Source organism: Drosophila santomea, chromosome X (assembly GCF_016746245.2).
Source record: "Drosophila santomea strain STO CAGO 1482 chromosome X, Prin_Dsan_1.1, whole genome shotgun sequence".
Classification (NCBI taxonomy): domain Eukaryota; kingdom Metazoa; phylum Arthropoda; class Insecta; order Diptera; family Drosophilidae; genus Drosophila; species Drosophila santomea.
The window spans coordinates 5873974-5899633 of record NC_053021.2 but is presented as its reverse complement, the minus strand read 5'-3'; the positions used below and the strand labels follow the sequence as shown (position 1 = coordinate 5899633).

Sequence of the window (25660 nt, the reverse complement as noted above, 5' to 3'; positions counted from 1 at the left end):
AAGGGCGATCAAAACAGCTATAATCTGACGGGAAATAGCTAGCCACCAATACGTAAAAACTTCAAGCAATTATGCCTTAAGTCTATCCCCGATGCTTTACAACACTGACAGTTGGCCAAGTTTAGAACAAGGATAGCCGCGATTATTGCCGGCATATAGTTAATACATTCAAAGACGCGAAATCGCCAGTACAATGGCATTCGAGAACTCTGCACACCAGCTTAAGATTCCAGACGAAGGGCTGGACAACCAGTGGATCGATAAGGACGCACCGGTAGGCTGCGACCCATCCGTCAGACAGTCCAGTTAATCCTAATCCCGATTCATTTCATTTAACACCGTGCAAGGCGCCCCAATCCCAGGTCCCAATCGCACCCAAACAGATGCCGGACACAGCAAGCGACAGTGGCAGCGTCATATGGATTTCAAGCGATTCCCTTGCCTCCTCGCAGGGGGAGGCCCAGGGAGTCAATGCTACCAAGGAGCTGGCAGACTTCGAGACTTTGTACTGCCGCAAACTACGGGCAAGAGGTAATAACAATAGTACCTTGTTAACACCTGCATTGTCACTCCGATTGCCGCAGGTCCTGGTTCCATCAAAGGCCACATTAAGACACCCAAGTTGGCCAAGAAGCGGTGCTGGCCGGATGGCGAGGACGACAAGCCGGACGCCAAAAAATGTAAGTGGTTGGGCGGGCAAACTGGTCTGGCCAAGCTCATATGGGACAACACAAGCTTAATTCATGCAGGCGCCTATCATTGAGTTTTAACTAAACCAACGACAATGGCCTTAAATTTTCCCGCTATCGGTCAACATAGCCGTTTACAGAGCTTCCCTTCCCGCTGTTTTCCAGCACTGGCTTTTGAGCAATTCGTATCGATATACGATAGAGAAAACAGGTCGCCGCCTGAAATCGAAAATAATCAAAGCCGCAGACAAAATTACGAAAACGATTTCGCATCCGCGATGTCCGCCGAACCGTGTGCCAATCCGGAGGACAGCCTGGTCAACCTGATCAACGACTGCAACCTGGAGGAAAATGGCGACGCACAGGTAGGCTGTGGCGTTAGCCGGCCCAATCAAACCGAATTCCAACTGGTTCATTTCATGTTACCGTGCAAGACGCCCCAATCCCAGGCCCAAATGGAACCCCATCACAGTGCTTCATTTGCGAGCGCCGACAGCGACATCGGCAGCCACATTCTGGAGTCCGATGATTCCCATGCTTCGGCGTGCAGCTACCTCCACTCGTCCGAGATTTGCAACTCCTCCGACTTCGAGGAACTGCGCAAGGCGTTCACCAAGGACTCCTCATACTTCGAACTCTCCCTTGATTCAGATAGTCGCAGTGAGTAACAGCCTATTAATGAGTAATAACAATAATAATAATAACAATAACAATAACAATAACAATAACAATAACAATAACAATAACAATAACAATAACAATAACAATAACAATAACAATAACAATAACAATAACAATAACAATAACAATAACAATAACAATAAAAATAACAATAACAATAACAATAACAATAATAAGAATAACAATAACAATAATAATAATAACAATAATAATAATAACGTTCCGAACTCAAAAATAGGTCCTAGTTCCGTGCATACCGACAAGGAGATGCCCAAGTTAGCCGTGAAGCGCCACTCGCCGGGAAACAATGGCGATGGATTGGTTAAAAAGAAATGTGAGTGCGTAGCCGCAATGATCTGTAACCTAAACCTAAATTTTTGGAATTGCAGCTTACCGAAATCTGGACGAGATGCCCACTCCCTCGAATCGGCCGGTGGTGACGCGCAGTGGTCGTGTTGTAGTATCGCGGCCGAACCAGCAGTTTGACTACTCATCCTCGCAATCGAAGGGCGATGGCGAGGAGGACTCCGAAGATTTGTCGCTGGATTCCGACGACGAGGACTATCAGGGAAAGGATTTTGAGCAGCCCAAGTGGACGGGTCGCAAACGGCGTAGCTTTAGAAGCAGCAGCATCAGTGCCAGCAGCACCGATGGCAGCCACTCGTCGCCGGAGGCAGTGCCTCGGCTGGTCTATCTCGAATTGGGCGATAAAGTCGTTAAGGTTAGGGACGAGCCACAGTCCAACGTCGTCCTGGAAGACGATGGCGAATTGAAAACGAAGATGCACAAGTTTTTGGGTCTGATTGCGTCACGTCGCAAGCTTTACTATCCCGCGCAGGACTGCGATATGGATCCGGAGGATAATAATGAGAAAAACGTGTCCTTATCGATCATTCATGTCGCCAATACATCCCCCACGTCCGCACCAACTCCCCCTACTCCATCAGCCAAGCTTCCAATTCGGCCGGATACAACGCCGACATCCACATCCACTTGGTCAAAGCTAAATCTATCGCATATCCACTCGCCGACCACGGCGGAGCGCCAGGCCAAAGTCAGGGATGACTTTGTGCTCCAGGCCATTGTCTACTCCTTTGAGGAGTGCACCCCGGACTCGCTAAAGGAGCCCATTGATCTAAGCGAGCTTCCCAGCAAGAAGCAGCTGGCCACCAACTGCCGCCGCCACAAGAGCAGCGTAGCCTGTTTGGAGCGGCACCGACACTTCTACGGATTCGTTCAGTCGCTCAGCCCGGCAATCTCGCTCAACATGTGCCATCCGCTGGCGCTCACATATCGGCAGACCGACTTCTGCCAATGCAAAGTGCCACTGGCCAAGACGCTGTTCAACATGTTCAACCACGCGATCTTCCACTGCGGCCTGCAGGTGCCCATTGTTTGGAAGCAATCCATGAACACGCGCTGGAAGTGCGTGCTAACCATCGATGCCTCCGGCAAGCGAACCGCCGAGATTCTGCTTCTGCGCAGCATCGAGACTGCGGCCGAGCTCATCCAGCCCCTGTTGCACGAAATGTGCCATGCGGCGGCCTTCCTGTTTAACCGGGAACTAGGTCACGGCGACAATTGCCGTAGATGGTAAGATTCTACTTGTTTTCCATTGAATGCTTCACTTATCTGTGCCCTTGTTTATATCCCAATCCCCAGGGCCTACCAGGCGAAGATGGCGTTCCCGGAGGTGCCCACCATCAACGACTGCATGGGCAGCTTCAAGTATACATGCACCATGTGCACCCGCTGCTCCTACGGCGTGGTCGACTTGCAAACGCACAACCTGCGCTGCTACTACTGCCAGTTCGAGTTGAGCGTGAAGCCCTTTTGCAAGACAAACATGCACGACGGCGCCCGATCGGATCCGACGATGACGCCGTTCAAGTGCTTCATCCGGGACAAGTATTTGAAGCTGGGCGAGGAGGGGGGCGCCACGCACTCATCGAGGATGACGCTGCTCAACGAGGAGTTCGTGAAGATGCACGCAAAGACCTAGCTGCTGGCACACAATTTGCAGAATATATTTTTTAAGTACTATATGAACAACCAAGTTGGGCACCACGAGCATGCAGGAGCCTATTGTGAACACGCTGTGACCTACTTACTTTATATATTTTATACAAACTTTTACATCCTGTACAATTGGGGAACCTCCGAAGCCCAGATGAACCTCAACAAGGAGTTCGGCAGCTCGTCTACGTGTTAACTAGTATATATTTTGATGTTGACTACCTAATTACATGTGAATACTAATATAAGTCCCTTGGGAACGCTGCTGCCTAGTGAGAAATACGCTGTGCTATGCATATCGCTATATTCAAACGAAATCAAAAGAGAAATCAAAGCTACTTTAATATGAGAAACAATCGTAGTTGCAGTTCGAATGGAATGAGTTTTTGCGTTTAATGTTTTTGCAACTTGCTATCGGCGCCCCAAAATAAAATCGACAATAATGCAAATACACCAAGTGCAAATAAATTTATTTCCATCCACTCCATGGACTCCGTGACTTCTTGAGCGGCGACTAACCCATCATTCCCTTGCTGCGCTTGAAGGCCGCTCCCGCTTTGCGATTGTGGTTGGCACGCGAGGATTTGTGCGCCTCCTTCTGGCCACGACTGCGTTGGGTCTGCTGCGACTGCCCCTGGCCCTTGGGTGCGCCCACTATAGATGAACCCGCTCCCGCTCCCGCTCCTTGTCCTCCGCTCTTCTGGCCGTACTTGGCCATCTGGCGCTGCTGGTAGCGGGCACGTATCACCTCGGGATTTTCGCAAAAGTCTCTGTTGTTTCGCTTTGCCGGCTCCGCATCGGAGCCGCCCTCGGAGCTCTCCTCGTCGTCGTCCTCCACTTCATCCTGTGCCTCGTAGGCGGAATTGAAGGCAGCGCCCTGGAGCCTGGCGCGCAGCAGACTCACTGGCGGCGCTTGACCCTCGTTCAGAGCCTCGTAGCTGTCGTCGTACTCGTCGTCATACTCGCCACTCTCGAGCGGCGTCTCCTCTACCATGGCGTAGTTCTGGTAGCGCTCCTTCAGCTGCTTCAGATCACGCTTATCGTCCAGTAGCTGTTCCGCATTGCGCGGCGCGCCGGGCAATCCCTTGCCCTGCTTAATGATGCACTCGGGCTGGTCGCGCGTCAGCACATCGTAGCGGTCGCCATCGTGGACGTTGTAGTGCCGCAGGCCCGTTTGGCGTTGCTGTGTGTCCTGCGGATCGGGCGGAACATACACCTCCTGCCGATCCATTTGCGCCAGATCCGGCGGCAGATTGTCGTCCAGAATGGCGGCGATGGCCTGCTCGCTGTTCTCGTAGCGGGTGAGCAGGCGCCTTATGAAGCCTCTGCCCAGATCGGGCAGCACATCCAGCACGGCGGTGACCTCCAAGTCGAGGTCCCTGGTGGCTCCGTTCGACGTCGGTGACGGCTGTGGAGAGGTGCGCGAGGAATCCTCGTCCTCAAACTCGGCGTCCTCCTCCTCGGTGTCCACGTTACTGACCATATCGTCGGCCATTATGCCGTTGGGACAGCTGCTCAGCGCCTTCTGGTAACCGGCCACCACGAAGTCCACCTTGTAGTTCTTGCTGGCGATGCAGAGATTGCAAATAACATCGAGTAGCTATATAAACAATAAAGCAGACAACTCACATATTTGGGCAACGTTGGACGAGCAGCTCCATGTCGTGCTCCAGGGGAAACTGCCGCTGGTAGTCCACAACGAAGGCCTGCGCGGACAGGCATTCCTGCATCACTTCCACCAACTGCTGGCTGCGTCCCGCCTCCATCTGCAGGCTAACCACGCGACGGAAGACGACAAGGAACTGCTGGCGCGTCTCGTTTAGCCAGCGCAGCGACTGAGCTCCCGGGTTGACCATGTAGATGTTCTTGTACAGCATGGGCATGGTCATGTCATAGAAATTGGCGATGCTGCGAATACGAAAGGGAAGGCAATAGAATCACACACTGACCACTGATCACTGGATCACCCGTCTTTCGCACCTTTGAGCCAAACGCAGTTGTTCGATGGTTTCCAGTAGCTCGGGACAGAGCAGCAGCAGCAGGCGCAGCGTGTAGGCCGAGTCCATGGCGTAGAGCACCACATCGTCGTAGGGCGTCTCCAAGTCCGCGTCCAGAGGCGCACCGCCGCCGGCTCCCTCGCAGCCCTCGTTCTCCACCTGGATCTGCATGCTGAGGAAGGCGCTCTCGTAGAAGGTGAGCGCCTCCTTCAGATCCTTTCGGTACTCCGGCTGCAGTCGCAGCACCTTGTCAAAGATCTGGCGCAGCAGCTCCACGTTCGCTGGCTCTGCATCGCCAACGGCAATGAGCAGATCGAAGAGCATTGGCACAGAGATCAGGTAGTTGGTGTACAGCAGGCTGCTGTGCTGCTGCGGGCTAATCCACTCCGAGTCCGATTCCTCGCCGGTGCACAGTCGCATTACCAGACGCACGACGAGATCAAGCAGCTCTCCATACAGCCGGTTGGCCTGATCCAGATCCTTGTCCGTGCTGGCATCCGTCTGTCTGTAGAAGGGATTGGCGCGCTGCAGGAATGTGACAACGGCCGCCATGGCCGACTCCTCGTAGACCACGTAGGACCAGAATCTGGCGGGGACTAAGTGGTAATCTCTTTGACATAGGGATCATCATGTTCGAGTTACTCACTCGTGCTGAGTGAGACTGAGCAGGAACTCCATGTCCTGGCGGCAATTGCTGGCCGCGAAGGTCCACTCCTCCAGAGCAGCTCCGGATTTCAGGCGGCCGTAGGAGCTCATCATGCACACGTAGCTGGCAAAGGGCTTCTCTCGCCGCACCCAGTGCTCGTCCTGCGGACACATACACACATATGGATACTTTTACCTCGCTACCAGCATCACCATGTCCACTTACCAGTGCCGGAATGTTGCGGCGCACCCCATCCTGGCCAGAAAACGCGAACTTGAGGTCGCCCAGCGGCAGCTTCTGTGGGTTGCAGTTGTTATTGTTGCTGGTGTCGTTGTCCAGCATCGCGCCTCCTTGACTATGCTCGAATTTACCTAGGAAATAACAAAATAAAATAAAACTTGCAGCGAATTTCGTGCAGCGCACGGTGGCAGCACATTGGCAAGGTGGCGCACGAAAGCTCAGCTTGTGACGTCACAACGGGCACCAGAGAGTTGCCAGAGTGGTCGGAGTATCTCGATTGTTGAGTAATCGAACTTGAAACGGCGGCGTCAAAAGAATTCAGTTGATTCAAAATTTCCAAGACAAGCGGAATCTTGCGCTGCGCGAGTGGAAAGCCATTAAAAAGCCATTTCGAGCCATTAAACCCGGCATTTGTTTACATTCCAATGCGCTTGGCTTGACATTCCAGCCGCCATCCGAAATTCGAAAGTGCCGCGTCGTTTTGAAGGGGAGCAGCACCATGAAGCGTGGAAGCATGGCAGATCACCAAGTGCCCAGCTTCAACGTGGAGTTCCGGGGCACCTCCATCACGTACGCCAGTCCGACATCCGGAGCCGCCTCCCTCGACTTTTTGGCGCACACCCTGCGAGCCAGGAACGCGCACACATTGAGAACCATTCTGATTTGTCAGCAGAATTGCGAGGCCGAGCGTCTGAAATTGGAGCTCGCGGAGCGGGATTGCAACACGGTTCTGCTGCCCACGCACGACCCAATGGCTCGCCAAGTGCTGCTCCTCTGGTCCAAGGGGGTGAGTTTGAAGTGGGCAGAGGTTATTCGTTAAGTGGATGGTATTAGTTGTGGCTCTAAAGAGAAACAGGCGCTAAAGTACGCACTTCATCCTCTTTCCAGTACATTCACCAGGCTTTGATTCTGTGCGACGACATGCTCGAGCATCTGGAGGGCGTCGAGGCGCACCTGGTGGTGCATACAACGCTGCCGGAGCTCAACAAGTTCGAGGAACGCATGGAGTGGCTGAGCAGGTCGGCGGTGAAGGCAGAGATGCTGGTCATAACTACGCGCGAGGAGGAGGAGGAGAATAAGAAAGGCGGCAAGAGGAGGGAGGCCGAGCTGGAAGTCCAACAAAGACTGCCCGCCAAAGACATCAAGCCAGTGGTCAAAGTAGATCCCCTAAATCCCAAGCACAGCCATGAGACGCAGAACAATATGCCTCCAACGGAAAACGATAAGGAGCAACAGATCTCATTAGGCATGGAAGATACCTCCTCCAAAGCCCTGGAGAAACTGCAGCCCCACCAAGCTTCCTTTGATGTGAAAAACACAGAGTTGGCAGTGGACGAGTCCTCTCCAGCAGCTGCTAGGCCCGATCCACCTGGAGACGCACATCTCAATGCTGCACAGCCAAGCAAGGCTTCGGATTCCGAGTTCCTGGAGTTGTTAAAGGCATGGAAACTGCGAAACGCAGCTAAAGACATGGACTCACCAACTGCTCCATCTGTTCCCACTGAAGAACCGTCCTGCCCGGAGCTGCCTGATACCACCACATCGGATGTGCGCGTCGTTGACGACACCGCTTCGCTGGACTCCTTTCAAACGGTGGAGGATTCTGCTGCCTCTCTGGCAGTGGAACCCTTTTCCGCAGCGGGAACAACTGTCTATAACTACGGCGTGCTCGCCTGGAGTCGCCACTTGGTTGTGCCGTGCTACGATTTGGGCGGGGCGCCGGACATAAGCACCAACATCGGGCAGGCCATGCATCAGCTGGGCGTGGCCAAGTCGCGGGCTCGGGCGGTCCAGAGATTCGCCTGGCCACATGTGTCGTCGGGCAAATCGGTGATAGTTGTGGGCAACATGCAGATAGGAAAGACGTGGTCCTACCTGCCCACTGTGTGCCAGCGCAGCCACAAGGAACTGCAGTGCCGTCCAGCCGATGGCCATGGACCCAGCTGCATCTTTGTGTGTCCCAGCCAGTCGCAGGGCAAGCAGATCGGCCGCTGGATGAGCACGATGCTCCGTTCGCTGGGCAGTGAGGTGGTGTTCGAGGAGGTGGTCACGCACTGGGACAAGAGCCAAGTGGCGGACATCGTTTGCCGGCTCAGTCGGCCCGTTGGCATTCTGCTGACCAGCGTGGACCTGCTGTTCGAGCTGCTGAGCACCCACCACTCGAGGAACGCGCCCATTTTCGATGCCCAGGCGGTGAAGTGCATAGCCTTGGATAACCTGAACGACATGGTTCGTTTGTTGCCGGACCTCACGATGAAGCTGCTGAAGCGATTGCCCGAAGTGCTCAAGCTCACCCAAAGCCAAAGCCAAAGCCAAACGAATTGCAATCTCTACGTCTCCGGCCGCATCTGGCACACGGATCTGATGGTGCAGCGCATCCTGCCTCTGATGCGCGACAACGTTCTCATTCTGTTCGACGACGCCTTGGAGGCGAGTGTCTATGGCGGCGTCCAGCTGGACACACAGCTCGTGCAGGAAGATCAGAAGATTGAGCAATTGAAGCGGCTAATCGAGCGCAGGCAGCCCGCCGAGCAGCGTGCCGTTGTCGTCTGTTCCAGCGCGGCAGAGGTGCTCCAACTCCGTCGTAAGCTGGACGCGATGGGCCTGAACGCTGAGACCTGCGTCTCGGAGGCGTGCTACGCCAATGTCGCCCAGTGGCGACAGCAGTCCACGGTGGGCCCACTGCTGGTCACGGACGATGTGGTGCCGCGACTGCGATGCGGACAGCTCACGCTGCTCGTCCACTACAGCTTGGCCACCAGCTGGATGCGATTCAAGCAGCGCTTCAGTCTGTTCTACGAGAACCTCAAAGCGCCAGCGTTGCACGCGGGAGGCCAGTCCGTGATCTTCGTCCAGGCCACCGATGTGGACAGCATTTGGATACTCTCCGACTTCCTGCTCAAGCACGAGCTACCCAGGCCCATCCATTTGCTGGCAATCCTTTCGCAGCGCCGCCTGGCACAGCCCCAGCATCCGGGGCGACTCAAGCTCTGTCGCCAACTGACCGCTTTCGGGGATTGCCTGAGACACAGCTGCAAGTACCGGCATGTGATGTGGCAACATGAGGTGCCACCACCGGCTCACTATCCCACCGCGGGACCCATTCGGTTCTCGGTCCTGGCTGTGAGTAATCTCGATATCCAGCTATTGACTTTCACGCTTGATCTTCATTACCTTTCCCAGTGCAACAGCCCCGCCAGCTTGTCGGTGCGCTTGGGCGACCACTTCCCCACAGTGGTCAACTTCCTCAACGTGCCGATGACGCAGCTGGGGCAGCAGGTGCAGCGTCACTACGAAGTGGAGGAGCATCGGCGCAGGCATCCCAATCCCGTGCCCGGCGAGCGGGCGGTGGTCAAGAATATCAACCGATACGAGCGGGCGGACGTTGTGAGTGTGGAAAACAATGGCAAGGTTGTGGTGCAGCTGCTGGACACGTCCACCGAACTGGTTAGCTACATGGCCAGCCAGCTGTACGCCTGCGATGCGATCTTCAAGGTATGGCCCCATAGATGCACTGTGTAGTCTATAACATGATGCACTCCTCACAGGATCAACCCAGAGAGGCGATGGAGGTGCGGATCACTGGCCTAGAGCCCCAGAGCCTGGATCGCCTCTGGCCCGAGGACGTGCGCAATGTGGTGCGCAAGCAGTTCTTCAGTCGCCGCCAGAACAAGCGGAACCGTCAGTTCTACGCCGTCGTGCAGGCCACCATCCAACAGACGATCTTCGTGCGCGACGTGCACGACGATGAGGGCAACGACCTGCGCAGCTTCGTCACCAGTCGCTTTCGCGCGCATGAGGACGAGCGTTGCCTGGACAAACTAACTGCGATGGTGCAGAGCTCCAGGGACTTTCCACAAGGCTGCTAGTTTGTTGGTTGCCTTTTATGGTTTTTTGTCTTTTTTATGGTTATATTTCTATGTCTTCCTTTTATTTTATACATTTTTCAAAGATGTTTTTTTTTTATTGTATTCCTATTTTATACATATTTTTAAAGATGTTTCAATTATTCGAATAATGTTTATACGCAAACATGGCGCTTTCCTCGCTCGACTTCGTATGCAATACGTTGCATATATGCAGATCTTTTTTGCTTGCTCGTAATATATATTGTAAAATACTTCAGATGATTCCTAACGTGAAATAAAGTGCATGTACCAAATGCTTTAGTTCGTTACACGTAGTGCACAAAAGCGCACTAAAGAAATAAACGAACTTGGAACCTGTGATTAACCCATGGCACCGAAACTTTAACTATAACAATCGATATAAACTGGACTAGCTAGTCCGGATGAGATATAACCTGCCATATCTAGCTGAAGAACCGTTTCATTGCCATGTGTTGAATTCGCAACTTGCGTTTGATGTCGTTTTCCAATGTCCTAATCATGCGACAGCCCGACGAGGTAGGCTCCCCAAAGCGCATCCAACTTGTAGCTGATTCCTCGTTGATTTCCAGGGCAAGTGTCACATTTGTAAGCGGGTCTTCTGTTGCGGCCAATGCCGGCAGAAGCATCAGTTCAAAACCCACGCCATTGCTGTGCGCGAGCCATTGGGATCGAGAGTGGCGGGCGGCGTCGGCGGCATAACCGAGCATCGCCATCAAATGGAGTCCGGCGCGACCACCATCTATGTGTTCTGTCCGATCTGCGAGCGGCGCCCGCTGCTGCTGCGCGAGGAGATGCACGGCGAACTGCTGGCCCACATCGAGACGTGCCACCTGCCGCTGAGATGCCGCAAGTGCCAGCGCAACTACACGCGCATCGATGACCTGCGCGAGTTTAGTAAGTGCGTGGACCAGGAGCAGCGCTGCACGGCGGACGGCTGCGTTGATGTCACCGGCGCCACGGAGATATCGAAGGCGACGCTAAAGAGAGCGGCCAATAGCACAGCCATCTCCACGCAAACATCGCCGACCGTGACGCCCATTTCGCTGATCAACATGCGCTGGAAGGCCAAGAGCCGCATCACCCACGAGGAGTTCATCAGCGACAGCGTCTCCTCCATACGCAACCTCTCGTCGTTCAGCAACAGCTCCATTCGTCGCTCCATCGGCCACCTGGGCGTGAATGCGTCCGAGACGGTGGAGAAGGGTAAGGTAATACGATCAACGTCCACGCCGCTGCATGTGGAGTCCGTTTTCGCCAAGCCCAAGGAGCCGATTACCTTCAATGCCTCCACTGGCGGCCATGTCTCCAGTATCTATCACGAGGAGCCCAGTCCGGCGCCCGAGACCAATCCCGGCCAGCAGCACCACCACCACCAGCAGCCGCAGCAGCCGTTGCAGCAGCGCGCCTGGAAGATGGGAGCCCGCAACAAGATGAGCGCCGCAACGCCGCTGCGCCAGGTCATGTCGAAGAGCATACAGAAGGCCTTCGTGGAGCACGGCGGCATGATGGTCCACCAGCCGCCATCGGCAGTAGTCCAGCGCCGCGTGCGCCTCGATCTCAGCGAGCACAGTGAGCACAGTTCCCACGAGGCAGTGGGTTCGTCCGCTCTGGACTTGCGACTCTCGCCAGCTATGCGGCGCACTCAGAGCGAGTCCAGCGCCTCGGAGATCAGCGGCAATGGCAGTGGCGGCTCCAGCTACAGCTCCGCGCGGAATTCCGATCAGTGCAAGCGGCAGTTCCTGCTGTCCGCCCAGAAACTGACCACCGAGTCGATCATCATCACGCGAACGAACTCCAGCTCGCAGGAGAGCTCCTCCACGGTGTACAACTCCTGCGAAAGCGTAGAGATCATACGGTCCACCTCGCAATCGGCGGAAGTGTGCCACGTGCCGACCATAACGCCTATCCGTGTCACCGGTGCCGGGATCAATAAGAAGCAGATCAAATTTGAGACGCCGCCCAAGAGCAGCCAGCAGATGCAACGCAATGGCGATGGCGACGATACCAAGGATCAGTTCTTCACGCCCGAGCCAGGAACGCCGGAGCATCCAGAGCGGCGTCATCGCCAGGCGATTGTGCCGCGCCAGCTGAGCGGCGAGTTTTCGCCCAAGGAGAAGGATAAGTGCAAGGAGAAGGGGCCGGCGGTGCAGGCCCTCATCTCGCCGCCATTGCAGCGTCCCAGGGTGCGTCCTCCGTTGCGGGAATGTCGTCAGCAGCGAGTCTTTAGCGGCGTGCAAGATGTGGGCGAGCCGGAGGACGAGGAGGAGGACGAGGTGTTCAGGCCCACAAACGCCTCCACGTGCAACGACAAGAAGCTGGAGGCGCCCAACTCCGGTCGCCTGTGGTCGCTGATGACCTCAATGATGCGACTGCCGGCCAGTTTGCGCGGCGAACGGGAAAAGGACCAGGATAAGGAGATGGACAGGGGCAGGGAAGCGGATAAGGAGAACGCCGGCTCGGGCTCACTCATCCGTCGCTGCGCCTCCATCGCCGGCTCCCTGGTGCGGCCCAGTGCCAAGGACTCCGCCATGGCGGACCACAGCAGCCTGAAGAGGAAGCGCACCCAGACGCTGGACAATCAGTACTGCAGCCAGATGTCGCCGTCCAGCTCCTCAAAGCGCTACCGCATCCGGCCCAGGGACCCCATCGAGCGCATGCGTCGCCAGTAGGATATAAGCCATATACCAGTGAATCGAATTTGTGTTTTAATTTGTGCATTTTTTGTTCCATTAAATAAATAAATGTTTTGTCTAGCAAGAACCATTATGTGGTGCAGAAGTGCATTAGTTGGCAGGTCCTGGTTAGGTCCAGAGCTGTCCACTCGTTTCATTGATCCTGTTGGTAATTCAATCGCAAAATATATTCAGTTGAAATGTGCGTATAAGCCACACGACACCGGAACGACCATGTCGAGATCAGAAGCAGGTCAGGCCGTCGAGCCCAACGCGTACAAGCTGTGGATCCACTGCAACCGCTGCTACGCCCTGTTCACCGACAAGCAGCACACCTTCTTCCTGCTCGCCTGCCACCACGTATTCTGCGAGCGTTGCGTCAAAGTCTCCGCCGGCCGCACGCCCAGCGACGCGCCCGTCTTCGAGTGCCCCACCTGCCGGCGGAGCGTCCGTGGCCGCCAGTTGATCAACTCGATGCCCAACCACTTCAAGCAGCTATTCCACCCGGAACCCTTCACTGTCGGCAACGACTTTGCCGTAACTTTCCAGCGATGCAACCACCGCCACTTCGACAAGTACAAGGAGAGGAAGGTAAGCGTTTAGGATGAGGAGGATCAGTATTAGTCCAATTGCTTATATGCACGCATTCCTTCTCGCGCAGGAAATGGAGATGGAAAAGCTGTGCAAGGACATCGAGGTGGCCAAGTCCGTTTGCCAGAAACGCTTTCTGGAGGCGCAAATGCTGCGCGTGGAGCGCAAGAAGCTGATGCAGCGGTCGCGGTACATCAAAGCGGAAGAGATCAATCGGAAGGCGGAAATGCATCGGTACGATATTCGTATTCACGCTATTTGCTAAAATTCCCATTAATGCATTTTATGTAGGATGACCCAGACCATTCGGAACCGCTCGTTGACTTCCCAGAGCTCATCATCCGCACAAAGTTCGGTCCGTGGACGTTCTCGTGGCCGTGGTGGAACCACACACTCATCTTTGAGTCGACGCCGATCAAGGGATTCAAGGGAATCGGACCGCAGTTCTTCAGCCAAACGCAAGCAGATCACCAGCTTCATTCACCCGCCCAACCACTCATTCGATCTGTGAGCTGGTGTTGCTAAGTTAATATCAAAAACGAAAAGCGTTTTAATTTCTACGTTATATTCTATTTTTGTAAATAATATTTAAAAAAAAATTTTAAGTTTCAAATAAACTACTAAGTTCACAGCAGCCGTTAGGTTTCAATTAACAGCCGGGGTTCTGTTAACGGCATTCGTTAGCTTAACAGAAGTTGAAAGATGTTGAAACTAAATTCGATTAATCGTTGAACAGAACCGCGTAAGAAACCGATGCCTGCTGCACCGATACCGATAGTATCGCATAAACATCTGCCCAAAAAAACGCATAAGAATTAAATTAACAATTATAAAAAAGGACTAGCCAAACGTCATAAAAGCGACGAATCCAGCGCAGCCCGACGACAAAGATCCCGGGCAAGGAAAGCAACAGCAACAGTGGACAACGGACAGCGGATACGCACAGGATGATGAGTGGCAAGGCGCCCGGAGTGGTGGTCCTCAACTGCCGGACGTGCACGCGTGCCTGCAAGCAGCACAAGCCGCTGCAGGAGGAGATCGAGCTGGGCCCGGAGGGCAGCACCACGCTGGCCAGCATGCTCCACTACTGCGCGGGGCTGTCGTTCGAACCGCAGGACGGCGCCGCCATGCCGCAGCACATCTGCCTCAACTGCCTGCAGCTGCTGGAGCAGGCGTTCAACTTCAAGCGCATGGTCATCGACTCGGACGAGCTGCTCCGCCTGGGCCTGGACGAGGTGCACGGCACCAGCCACCATCAGAGCCAGAACCATAGTCAAAGCCACAGCCACAGCACTAACCACAACCAGAGCCCAAGCCAAAGCCAGCAGCACGACGAGCACAGCCTGCAGGCGGGCGATCCCAGCGAGGAGTACGTCATGATCGAGATGCTCAACGAGGAGCAGGAGAACGGCACTGTAAGTAACTGTCACTTGGTCACTTGGGGGTGCACATGATACTCTCGTTCCTGCGATGCCATCGAGGATCAGTGATTACTTACAGCGGTTGGGAATTGCGCCCAAATGGGAGGAGGCTTCGTTAAAGCTAAAATTCGAAACGCCTAACTTATAACTAACTATATATAAATATATTTCTCTGACAGTTGGAAGAACAAGAAGCAGAGGCGGAACGCCACATGCACTCGAGCCCCGAAGAGGATGAGGAGTTCGTCATCGAGGAAGTGGCCGATCAGGATGACGAGCTGACGGAAGAGGAGCACCCGCAGGCAGAGTCGGGCGACCAGCAGGAGCACATCACCATGGAAAGCGTGCATGAGTTTCAGCCAGCCGAAGTCGAGTATGTGACCATCAAGAATGAGTACGAAACGATCGTCACGGAGGAAGATGAGATCGAGGTGATGGACGACTCTGGCGCCCACGACGAGATAATGGACGGCCAGATGATTGTGATACCCGCGGAAGGAGCCATAGACGAGGTCATCGGCGAGGAGACCCTTGAAATGGAGGAGGATGAAGAGCGCGAGGAGCATCTGGTAAGTGGTGAAGTTGTAACGCACAAGGCGCATGTCCCTTCTCATCACCAATTCCCCCGCACACGCACAGCTGGCCGAGGCGGAAGATGTCTGCGAAGAGGAGGACTTCCTGGAGGAATCGCTGGACTCAACGCCGCCGACCGCTGGCGAAGCACTGCCGCACGTGTGCACCGTGTGCCAGAAGGCGTTCCGCCAGCTGTGCCGACTCAACCAGCACATGCGCTCCCACGTGGACGAGAAGCACTACGAGTGCGAGGAGTGTGGCAAGCGGCTGAAGCATCTACGCAACTACAAGGCGCACATGCTCACCCACACCAATGTCAAGCCGCACCAGTGTAATATCTGCGGACGCTTCTACCGGACCACCTCAAGTCTGGCGGCGCACCGTAGAACGCATGCGGAGGAGAAGCCCTACAACTGCGATCAGTGCGGCCGTGGATATGCGGCGTACGATCATCTCAGGCGCCACAAGCTCACGCACACGGGAGAGCGGCCCTACGCCTGCGATCTGTGCGATAAGGCGTACTACGATTCGTCCTCGCTGCGCCAGCACAAGATCAGCCACACCGGCGAGAAGGCCTTCACCTGCGAGATCTGCGGCGTGGGACTGTCGCAGAAGTCCGGCTACAAGAAGCACCTGCTGGTCCACACCGGCGCCAAGCCGCACAAATGTCCCATCTGCGGGCGTGCCTTCACGTTCACCAGCAACCTCAATGCCCACGTACGCCTGCATTCCGGCGAAAAGCCGTTCAAGTGCGAGGTCTGCATGAAGGCCTTTCCCACAAAGAAGCGACTGAATAGCCATTTGCGCGTCCACAACAAGGAGACGCCGGTGATGGCCACCTCCGGTGGTGGTCAATCAATCGACCACCGCCGACGGGCGACGGCAGGAGCTGCGGACAGCGGATCAGCGTCCACTCTCCACCTCACCGAAGTACCTGAGCAGCCGGTGTCCACCTCCAAAGTGGTGGTAGTGCTTTAGGCGGGCACCAAGCTGAGGGCGCTGTAGGTAGCTCTAGGACGTAAGTCTAGCCTTAGCATTGTACATTTAAGATTCGCTTAAACTGGTAGGAAACGTAATTATACACTTATTTTTTACCCACATAAACACCTCGTTTTCATGTGATATTTTATCTGCAAAACGATAACTTTTCAGTGGTTTTAGCCACTCATATCCACTTTTGATAACTTTTTGATAAGATAACGCACATCCAAGGTGTCCGCTGCTGGCGCAATGAAAGACATGGATGTGTTTTGTATTTGGTTTCGCGGTTAAGTCGTCTGTTTATAATAATATTATGATTACATTGCCAAACAACAAAAACAAGCAAGTTTAGTTATTTAATAAAACAAAAGCAGGCGCCTTGTCCTCACTTCACCCAAAGGAGCAAAGGAAAAAGCGTGCCTTCCCAACCTGCTGCCTACTCTCCAACTCCTACTCCTACTCTTAGTCGACGAAAAAATATGGCCAGTGTGCTGCTGCAGGGTATGTTTGTTTGTGTGTGCTCCGGGGCAGGCGGAAGGAAGGTTAAGGTATGCATATGGAACGGGACGGGGTGTGCGCGATGGCCAGCCTCCTAGCGCCCCAAAATGTTGCGCGACCACTGCTTGACCATGGGCTTGGTCTTCGACTGCTCGATGCGCTCCGCCTCCTGCATTTGTTCGGCCAACTTGCGCTGGTTTTCCCGGAACTGATTGATGGGATCGTCGAACTGGCGATAGTAGTGGAGCACCTCACGCACATCGTCCACGTTGCTCTGTGCAATTACTGTGGGGAAAGGCACTATGAGCGCAATGTTGTTTACCCTTCATTGTGTAACCACTTACTCTTCAGGAAGGCGATGAGGTCCAGCAACTGCCCATCATCGTCATTGCCATGCCAGCGAGGCATGCCGAATGTGTTGTCCGGATGCATCTTGGTGGCATTCGCATCCCAGTCAACAACAATCACCTAAAATGTTTCATTTTCTACATGATTGCAAAGGAAAAAAACGCTTAATTTGTCTGCACTTGCCTTCTTCAGGTCGCGATTGAGGTTATCCAGATTCTTCACATGGTGTCCGTCCACAAAATGCGTGGCATCCCTGACCAGGCGGTACATAATGTAACCGTTGGGATCAAGCGCATCCAGTATGGGGAACACGGTCATGCCCTGCTCGGCGGTGAAGACAACTATTTCAAAGTCCTTGGCGCACTCGGCAAGGAAATGATCGACGCCGGGACGCTTCTTGAAGCGCCAGCCAGTCTGGTAGGTCCAGTCCGGATGCACCAGCACGTCCTTCATCTCCAGCACAAGCGTATAGCGCGGCTGCACGTACGGCGGCTTGAGCGGATCGGGCAGCAGCTTGGCCCGCGACGGCTCCTGAATCATGCGCTGATAGTAGTGGATGCTCTTCCACATCCGCTGCAGATACTGCTGCACCAGCGGCTTGTGTGTGAACTCGTCCTCGATCGCCTGCCCGTTGGGATCCAACTCGGGCTTGCCAAACTCGTAGACGGCCCACAGTCCAGCAGCCACGCCGCCGCCTCCAAAGATTGCGAAGCTGCAGGAGCATCGTTATAAATATGCACACATATTAGATTAGCGAGAGCGAGCTTACCCCAGCTTCATGCGCTTCCAGGCGCGCTCGTTCTCCTTAGCCTCCTCCTCCTGCTGCTTCTGTCGCTCCTGTTCGGCATTGGTGTCCACCTCCGGCGAGGTCTGCGGAAAGAGCTTGGCCAGCAGCGGGGCATTCGATACGGGAGACGGGGTCGCCTCAGTGGCCGCACCAGTGGCTTCTCCAGCTGCTTCTTGCTCTGCAAAACGGGCAAAGGGCACATGGGATTGCATTCGATTACATTGAATTGAATTGCATTGGATGGGATTAGGGAGTCACTTACTGGCTGTGCTGCTGTAGCCGCGGGCTGTGCGCAGGATGGGGCAGAGCGCCGATGGCGGAGGAGCTGCCGATGTGCATGTGGATAGTCGCTGGTGCTGCTGGTTGTGCTGGTGGTGGTGGTGGTTATGGTGATTACCCAATGCGCGGTGCTGATGGATTCGGGTGAGAACGCGCGGCGTGCTGAGGCCGCGCAGCAAGTGGAGGACGGTGGCCGGTGCCATGCTCATGCTCATGCTTCGCTTCCCTTCCCGATTTTAGAGTCCTAGGCGCCGTTCGCGAGTCCTGCTCGGCTAGCAGCGACTTTTTTCTTTTACAAAATTTCCAACAAAAATTTCAACTTCGCACCGGCACGGCGTTGGCGTTAGGGATTTTGATTTGGCCACTGCCAGTCGACAGCAGGCGTTAGCACTTTTAGCACGTGGCTCGCAGCAGCTGTAAATTGCCCATTTTTCTAGCCAGATCTATCGGCATCTGATGCAAATACACTTATTTATATTGATTCTGACAATTAACTAAGCACGCTTTTAGGTTTAGCCTAAATTAAGAAAAAATTAAAGTGAAAAGCCACCAGTCACATAAGCGCCTTTATGGACCTGTACAACCTTTGGCTATTTCCAAGCTAGCTCTTTGCAGTGCCAGCACTAATGGATCAGCTGAGTTTTGACATCACTGTTCCGGACGCTAGAATTTGTTATTTACTTGAAAGTTTGTTTAGTTTATTTATTGGAAAGTCCAACGCAGGACTGCCATGTCGCCGCCGGATGCTTTGTGTCGCGTTTGCCACACTGCATCGCCCCGCTGCCTGCCGCTCTTCAAGCCGCTCAGCAACCTTATTGCCGGCAAACTGGCGACTCTGGCCAACATTCTGAGCTACTGCAGCGGATTGGAGATCTTGGAGTCGGAGCTCTTCCTGCCCCACCACATTTGCCCGGGCTGCGTGGCCAAGCTGCGCCTCTCGCTGGAGTTCAAGCGCAGTGTCCACCGCATGGACAGATTACTGCGGCAGAGTCATGCGGACTTTTGCCGCAGCAAGAGGATCCACGCGGGACAGGATCCTAGAGACAGGCTGTCACCTGAGATTCCAGATGACTTTGTACTTGTGCTCGATGAGCAGGAGGTGGCTGTGTATGCTGCAGAAACTATGCGAAATGAGGCGGATCAGCTGGTCGTCGAATCAGATGAGGAGGAGCCGAGTATGCAAAAGGAGAGGCTGGATCTTGAACTGGAACGGCAGGAGGAGTTGCCAGAGAAGGAGAACTACGAGGAGCAGAATAGTCACACTGTTGCGGAGATCTACTTGGATCCCAAAGCAGGCGAGGATTTGTACGAGGTGATCGACGATGCGAAGCAACGTCTAGTGGAAGCTCCAGTGAAATGCGAACCATTGGCCAGTAAGAGCAGGGTACGGAAATCCAAACCCGCGCTGCAATGTCTCGTGAGTACTGAGCACTGAGTTTTAAGTATGTAATCCCAAATTAGTATCCCATTTTCGCCAGATTTGCGGCAAACAACTAAGCAGCAAGAGGATCTTTCAGCACCACATGACGCTGCATAGCCCGCACCACATACGCCAAGCAAACCAAGTCCACAGCATGGAAGATTCGCTCCAAGTTGAGCCCGTTGTGCAGTCCAGAGCTGGCGAAGATCTGTACGAGATTGTGGAGAAAGCAGAGCAACCTGTGGCCAGCAGGAGCCGCCTTTGGAAACCTCTTAATCCCTCCCTGCAGTGCCAAGTAAGCTGACCCTCAATCGCAAATGATCCCAAAGCGTAGCTCACTCAAGCCTTGTGTTCCTCAGATCTGCGGCAAGCAATTGAGCACCAACAACTCGTTCAAGTACCACATGCAGCTACATGGCACGGCCACGCCGTACGTTTGCAAGATCTGCGGCGAGTCCTTCAAGACCCGAAACGCCCACGACGGCCACGTGACGCTGCACGATCGAAACAATCCGAATAGGTGTCCCACCTGCTTTAAGGTCTACCGGCAGGCGTCCTCGCTGCGCACACACCTGCTAATCCACAGCGGCATCAAGCCATTCGAGTGCAGCATCTGCGGCAAGCGGCTGACCCAAAAGTCCGGCTACAAGAAGCACATGCTCACGCACACGGGCGAGAAGCCGCATGGCTGTGACATATGCGGTCGCAGTTTCCGGTACTCCAGCAACCTGATTGCCCACAAGCGGTGCCACAGCCAGGAAAAGCCGCACCACTGCCAGGTGTGCCAGAAGCGCAGCTTTGGCAGCAGGTCCGAGCTCAACCGCCACATGCTCGTCCACAGCAGCGAGCGCCCGTTCAGCTGTGAGCAGTGCGGCAAGTCCTTCAAGCGTCAGATCTCCCTCGGCATCCACCTGCAGTCGCATTCGGCGGGAAGGCAGCGCAAGAGGGGCGACCGCCGCAAGGCGGATGTCCTGCTGGTGCAGCAGGATCAACCTGAAGAGACCTGAATGCGGAGGCTCTACTGTTGCTTGTGAATCTCTAGCCTATCAGTTATTATTATTGTTAATGCAGTAGTTAGGTGCATTAGTTTTAGTTCATTTCGCTTTTATTTTCGGTACTTTCCTTTGCATATAATAACAAGTTTAAAGTGTTACTATTGTTACATACGCCCTAGGATAAAATTTGTTATTTGTTATGTTTCCCACCCAAATAATGTGCTTTACATATGGTCAACGTCAACAAGGGCAGACTTGCCAACATTTTCGAGTCTTTTGAGGGGATTTCGATTTTTGATTTAATGTGAGCTTTAGTTTATCAGGTGGAGAATCTCTATACATATGGAAGTTTTGATTGGGATTTGCTGTGAGGGTTTTGGCGATTTAGGGCTACAAACTATGCTGAATCGAACTTAGGCAACTTAGGCGCTAGAAACCAATTAGAGTAGTGCGGAACGAGTGTGCGAGCGGGTAACAAACAAATGGGTTGAGAATTAAAAATGTGGGAGCTTCGCGTTCACGTTCGCGTTCGCGTGATACATAGAGTTAATGTATAAATAAATATATATGTTCAGACAATGTGAGTGCTTGCTAATACTTGGCATACATAAAATGAGTATAGATCACAAAAAGTCGCGTAAAAACATAAATGTAAGTGGGGGTATAACGTGCGGGGTATTATGAATAATATCATTGAGATATGCGCATATGTGTAGGCTTGGAGGCACACGTGGCTATCCGCTTGGACGATCCCCATCATCCTTGGCTCTCTCTTCTCAGGTTCCGCATTTTTTTGGGTACATAAACAAAGGGGACACGACCGGATTGCCGCAGTTGCCACTGCCAATCCACTGCTAATCCTTCTCCTGCTGCTGCAGCAGGGCGGCGATCTCCTGGAACTTGTGCCGAAAGTCCACGCTACTCTCGCTGATCACCGACATGCTCGACGACGGATCCTATCGATTGTGTTAAGTAGTTATCAAAAATAAATGGAATGGAAAGGGGGTGTGCCATGTGGACTTACCAGTATATCCCGGGTGGCATCAATGCCATCCAGATGGCCCAGCAGCGAAGTCAACGAGAAGTCATTGATATTGTCCTCCAGCCAGCGCGCATTGGATGTTGAGTCCCTGAGCAAGTGCATCGGACTTACGCTGCCGTGGAAGAAGTTTTGAGCTGCCAGCGAAAAGATTTGCACAAGTGTCAATAACAAAGTAACCGAAACCGAACGGTTGATGCTCTTACATGTGCTGTCGTCTTGCACCGCCTCCGTCAGGGAACTGCTGACGCCAGTCGTGCTGGTGGCCACACAAATGTCCAGATTGGGCATATCTCGAGCGCTGGCTTGCGTGGCCTCGTCGTTGAGGAACTCCAACGCCCCCTGATCCTCTGGCCCTTGATCCTGTGAAACTAGCGTCGCACCCATGCTGGAATCTGGTTTGGAGCCGGAGGAGCTGATGCCACTGGAACTGGAAGTAGAGCTGGTACCATCGAGGCGATCGATCGGTTCGAAAAGGCCACTGTGCAGTTGGCGCACACTCAACAGGTCGTACGGACGACCGCCAATGGATGTGGGGGGCAGGAGACGGCGCTGCACGAGCACCTGGCGACTGATCTTTTGCCGCGTGAGCTGCAAGCAATTAATGCATTTACTTGGGTCATTGAAGTTGCGCCCATAACAAAAGCGCCCACTTACCGCTGAGAGCTGGCGCACAGGATCGATGTTGGATATGGGCCTCCTCACCGGCAGCATTGGCGTGCGGAAGTTGCCCTCCGCCAGGCTAACGCCGCCGGTGGCCGCCGTCGCCTCTGCCAGCTGCTGCGCCTTGGTCATCAGGTCCCGCTTGCGATCGCACGTGTGGCCGCAGTTGCACTGGCGCTTGCGCACGCGCTCGCTGAGATTGGCCACGAGCAACAGGTGCTTCAGCTTGTTGCTCACCGACGACGTGGTGACGGCCTTGACGCGTTCCACGCTATCACAGTCGTTGGGATTGTAGGGCAACGTTGTGCTCGCATTGCTGACGAAGCAGGTGGAAGATGCGGTTGTTGTGGTCGTGGCGTTGCTGGAAGAAGAGGTGCCGGTTTGCGTGGCCACCGACGAGGAGCTTGGCGTTACGGTGTTGATTGCTAGTATGCTGGGTGCCATGGCAGTCGCGCTGTCCACCTCACACCAGTAATACTCCAGCTCCAGCTTGGAGTCCTGGCCAAAGACCACGTACAGATCGCCAATGGTTATGTCCGCCGCATTTGCCTGTGTCCAGCCCTTGCGGATTCTCTTAAGGATGTCGTCGCTGAGCAGGGGCTTAAAATTTCGCGCCTGTGCCGCGGCCGCCGCCTCCTTGGCTTCTTTGCGTTTGGAGCGGGCAACCGGCGGTGCCGCCGACGACGAACCAGATACAGGAGTGGAAGGAGCAGGAGCGCCAGCACAGGAAGCTTGTAGCACTGTGGTCGCCAGTGGATGAGATAGATCAGCGGTGGCTGGATCAGTCTGTAGCACAGGATCTGCGGAAGCTTCGAGCGCGACAGCAACAGTTGTTGTATCACTAGGGATTGGAAGAGCTGGAAGAGCTGAAATAGGTGGAATAGTGGCTGCCTGCGGATGCGGCGGCGCCTCCAATATGTCGCCGAGAAACTCGTGAATCTCCTCGCCCAGCTCATCGCCGCTGCTATTCTCCATCTTCATCAGATTACCCTCCAGCAAGGGTCCATCGTCCAAACTCTTTTCCAGCGGCGGGCTGGCACCCGATTTGGGCTTCTTCGTCTCCGGTGAACGCTTCTCGGAGCCGCTTTCCGTCCGCGGTCTCTTGCTGGCCGCCACCGATATGCCGGCCAGGTTACCCAAGGTCTCGCTGCGCACTTTGAAGCCCATGCGCTCCTCGTATGCCGTCAAGCATATGTTAATGCTGCTTAAGTAGGCGGTGATACTGAGTAAAGGTCGGTGGATGGCTACTCCCGGCCTCGGCTGGAAGCACATGGAGGGATCCAGCGATGGAACCGCCGGCTGCAGTGGTTCCGTTTCATTGTTGTTGTTGTTATTATTATTGTTGTTATTGTTGGATGTAGTGGAGGTAGCCAGGCTGCTGGGAAAGTAGGCACTCTTCTCCTCGTGCAGACGCTGATTGGCGCTGCGCCATTTGTACTCGAACGTCTTGATGAAGCTGATTAGTTTCTTATGCAACGGAACTATAATCCTGCCGCGTGGATTCTGTGCCAGGGACTGCACGCGGCCAAAGGCCTCCATATTGGCGGGAGTCACCAGCACCTCCACCTTGCTGGGCAGCCGGATATCCTCCAGAGAGTCTACAATACAGTTTCAAGCATTAGTTGGGCTTTATTGCGAACTCGAAAGCGAACTCACCATCCAATTGATTTAGCCGCCGCAACGCTTTGCATGATGGCGTCTTGATGCGGATGTTCTTGCCCTTGCAGCGCACGGTGATCTGGCCCTGGTAAATCAGCTGCTTCAGCTTCATGAAGTGCTTCTCCGTGAGGAACTGCAGCTTGCGGCGCATCTCGCCGTAGTTAATCAGCGTGTACAGCTCCTGGGCGGGCTTTTTTAGCTCTAAAACGATTGAATGAAATTGTGAATACATAATAAGCATTTCAAAAGCTAGTTGAATTCTAGGAATTAAACATTTCAAAAACTAGTTGAATTCTAGGAATCAAACATTTCAAAAGCTCATTAAATTCTAGGAATTAAACGATTCACTGGAATTTCATGCAAACACCAGATTTTTGGCGCTCAAAGCTTGTTATTAAAAGATTTCGGAACAGGAGGCATCTCGCATCTAGCCCGACCCCTCTTACCATCCGAGAAGCGCACGTATTTGCAGATCTTGTGATAGGTCTGGTAGTAGTGCTGGCGTACTTGGTCCTTGGTTTTGAAACTATAGTCGCTGTTGCTGTTGCGGCGCTTCAGCTTGGCGTTGATGCAGTTGGCCACCGCCTCGAAGTCCTTGCCAAACTCATTGAGGGCGTCGAAGAAGCAGTTGCGCTCGACATTCGTCCAGGTGGTCTTGCCGCTGCCCGTTTTTAACTGGCTGGGCGTCTTTTGGGCGGCCTTCTCTTCCTTTTTGTTTGGCTCCCGTTCGCTGGGCGGCGGTGTCATCGGTCGCGTCAGGTCCTGCTTCATCTTCTGGATGACCCGGGCACTGGCCCGCGTTCCCGGACAATTGTGCATGGTCACCGAGCCGAGGAGCTCCTCCTCGGGCAGCTTAGCTATTAGGTGCACAACTGCTGCTCCTCCTCCCTTGCCATTTGCCAGCGGCGGCTCCTCGATGGACACGGATGACGGAGGGGGCGGCGGCGGTGGTGGTGGTGGCTGCGGCTGCTTGCACAGTTCCTCCATGTTGGCCAATCCACATCCGCTTGTCTCCTAAACGGGATTATCAATGACAATAACAATTAAACTGCGTAGTCTTCCGGGAAAAGTGGGAAAAATGGCGCCGGACCGTCGGATTGCTTGCTGTTTTCGCCGAACCGCGCGCCCTGGGTGATCTACCACTGACCAAAAGCATTCACAGAGGCTTTTCTAAGCTCCGACGAGCACTCACCTAAAAATCAGACATGGAAAATCGGTGCTAAACGACTATATAAAAAAAATTATTAACGAGACGCCAGGGATGTTGATGTTGGCCAACAGAGTGCTATCAACAGTGGAGGGTGTGCTGTTAGGCGCAAAGTGGTTGCTGTTAAGTTGTTTTGTTTACCCACAGTAATGACCGCTGGGCTGCTTACCAGCCACTAATAGCTAGTTCTAGCTGAAGCTTTCGTTACTTGCCGATTTTCCCGCTAAATGCGTACTTGTTGTACCGGCCGTTATTTAGTTTACATTCTGTAAATTTAAAAATGTAAAGTACAAAAACAACATGAAACAGCCAACTTTTAATTTAATGGCACTCGTATAGGAAATATTTGTACTAAGGTTTTTAATAAC

General features: G+C 53.9%; 9 protein-coding genes across 11 annotated transcripts; 6 read left to right on the top strand and 3 right to left on the bottom strand.

The window, feature by feature from the left end:
* Positions 1-95: 95 nt before the first annotated feature.
* Positions 96-3843, top strand: LOC120456950 (acidic repeat-containing protein). 2 transcript variants are annotated; one of them, XM_039644093.2, is made up of 8 exons: positions 97-274; positions 348-531; positions 585-680; positions 855-1054; positions 1124-1349; positions 1609-1704; positions 1760-2963; positions 3033-3843. In XM_039644093.2, the coding sequence occupies exons 1-8, from the start codon at positions 194-196 to the stop codon at positions 3370-3372; spliced, it is 2427 nt and encodes an 808-aa protein (XP_039500027.1). In that variant the 5' UTR covers positions 97-193; the 3' UTR covers positions 3373-3843. The 2 variants fall into 2 exon arrangements, with proteins under 2 accessions (XP_039500026.1, XP_039500027.1); XM_039644092.1 differs by having other exon boundaries at positions 96-274; positions 855-1349.
* LOC120456952 (activating signal cointegrator 1 complex subunit 2) lies at positions 3830-6485 on the bottom strand. The gene is made up of 5 exons (XM_039644096.2): positions 6255-6485; positions 6030-6190; positions 5367-5969; positions 5016-5294; positions 3830-4951 (listed from the first exon to the last, which is right to left on the bottom strand). Exons 1-5 carry the CDS (start codon positions 6369-6371, stop codon positions 3901-3903), a joined length of 2211 nt encoding a protein of 736 aa, XP_039500030.1. The 5' UTR covers positions 6372-6485; the 3' UTR covers positions 3830-3900.
* Positions 6486-6567: 82 nt separating this feature from the next.
* Positions 6568-10426, top strand: LOC120456949 (putative ATP-dependent RNA helicase SoYb). The gene is made up of 4 exons (XM_039644090.2): positions 6568-7056; positions 7158-9392; positions 9453-9764; positions 9818-10426. The coding sequence occupies exons 1-4, from the start codon at positions 6769-6771 to the stop codon at positions 10136-10138; spliced, it is 3156 nt and encodes a 1051-aa protein (XP_039500024.1). The 5' UTR covers positions 6568-6768; the 3' UTR covers positions 10139-10426.
* A 113-nt stretch (positions 10427-10539) lies between these two features.
* Positions 10540-12919, top strand: LOC120456953 (mitosis initiation protein fs(1)Ya). The gene is made up of 2 exons (XM_039644097.1): positions 10540-10675; positions 10729-12919. The coding sequence occupies exons 1-2, from the start codon at positions 10634-10636 to the stop codon at positions 12826-12828; spliced, it is 2142 nt and encodes a 713-aa protein (XP_039500031.1). The 5' UTR covers positions 10540-10633; the 3' UTR covers positions 12829-12919.
* On the top strand, positions 12901-13933 carry LOC120456961 (RING finger protein vilya). Its single transcript, XM_039644106.2, has 3 exons — positions 12901-13422; positions 13493-13656; positions 13714-13933. Exons 1-3 carry the CDS (start codon positions 12901-12903, stop codon positions 13931-13933), a joined length of 906 nt encoding a protein of 301 aa, XP_039500040.1.
* A 302-nt stretch (positions 13934-14235) lies between these two features.
* Positions 14236-16541, top strand: LOC120454972 (zinc finger protein 436). Its single transcript, XM_039640754.2, has 3 exons — positions 14236-14837; positions 15023-15412; positions 15483-16541. The coding sequence occupies exons 1-3, from the start codon at positions 14370-14372 to the stop codon at positions 16392-16394; spliced, it is 1770 nt and encodes a 589-aa protein (XP_039496688.1). The 5' UTR covers positions 14236-14369; the 3' UTR covers positions 16395-16541.
* A 121-nt stretch (positions 16542-16662) lies between these two features.
* On the bottom strand, positions 16663-18671 carry LOC120454974 (mitochondrial import inner membrane translocase subunit TIM50-C). Its single transcript, XM_039640757.2, has 5 exons — positions 18293-18671; positions 18013-18208; positions 17427-17955; positions 17240-17363; positions 16663-17180 (listed from the first exon to the last, which is right to left on the bottom strand). The coding sequence occupies exons 1-5, from the start codon at positions 18522-18524 to the stop codon at positions 16990-16992; spliced, it is 1272 nt and encodes a 423-aa protein (XP_039496691.1). The 5' UTR covers positions 18525-18671; the 3' UTR covers positions 16663-16989.
* Positions 18672-18926: 255 nt separating this feature from the next.
* LOC120454973 (oocyte zinc finger protein XlCOF19) lies at positions 18927-20891 on the top strand. 2 transcript variants are annotated; one of them, XM_039640755.2, is made up of 3 exons: positions 18927-19726; positions 19788-20024; positions 20089-20891. In XM_039640755.2, the coding sequence occupies exons 1-3, from the start codon at positions 19040-19042 to the stop codon at positions 20734-20736; spliced, it is 1572 nt and encodes a 523-aa protein (XP_039496689.1). In that variant the 5' UTR covers positions 18927-19039; the 3' UTR covers positions 20737-20891. The 2 variants fall into 2 exon arrangements, with proteins under 2 accessions (XP_039496689.1, XP_039496690.1); XM_039640756.1 differs by having other exon boundaries at positions 19589-19726; positions 19771-20024.
* A 105-nt stretch (positions 20892-20996) lies between these two features.
* Positions 20997-25385, bottom strand: LOC120454971 (protein cramped). The gene is made up of 7 exons (XM_039640753.1): positions 25278-25385; positions 24532-25099; positions 24083-24286; positions 22421-24024; positions 21970-22354; positions 21749-21900; positions 20997-21680 (listed from the first exon to the last, which is right to left on the bottom strand). Exons 2-7 carry the CDS (start codon positions 25070-25072, stop codon positions 21579-21581), a joined length of 2988 nt encoding a protein of 995 aa, XP_039496687.1. The 5' UTR covers positions 25073-25099; positions 25278-25385; the 3' UTR covers positions 20997-21578.
* Positions 25386-25660: the final 275 nt, after the last annotated feature.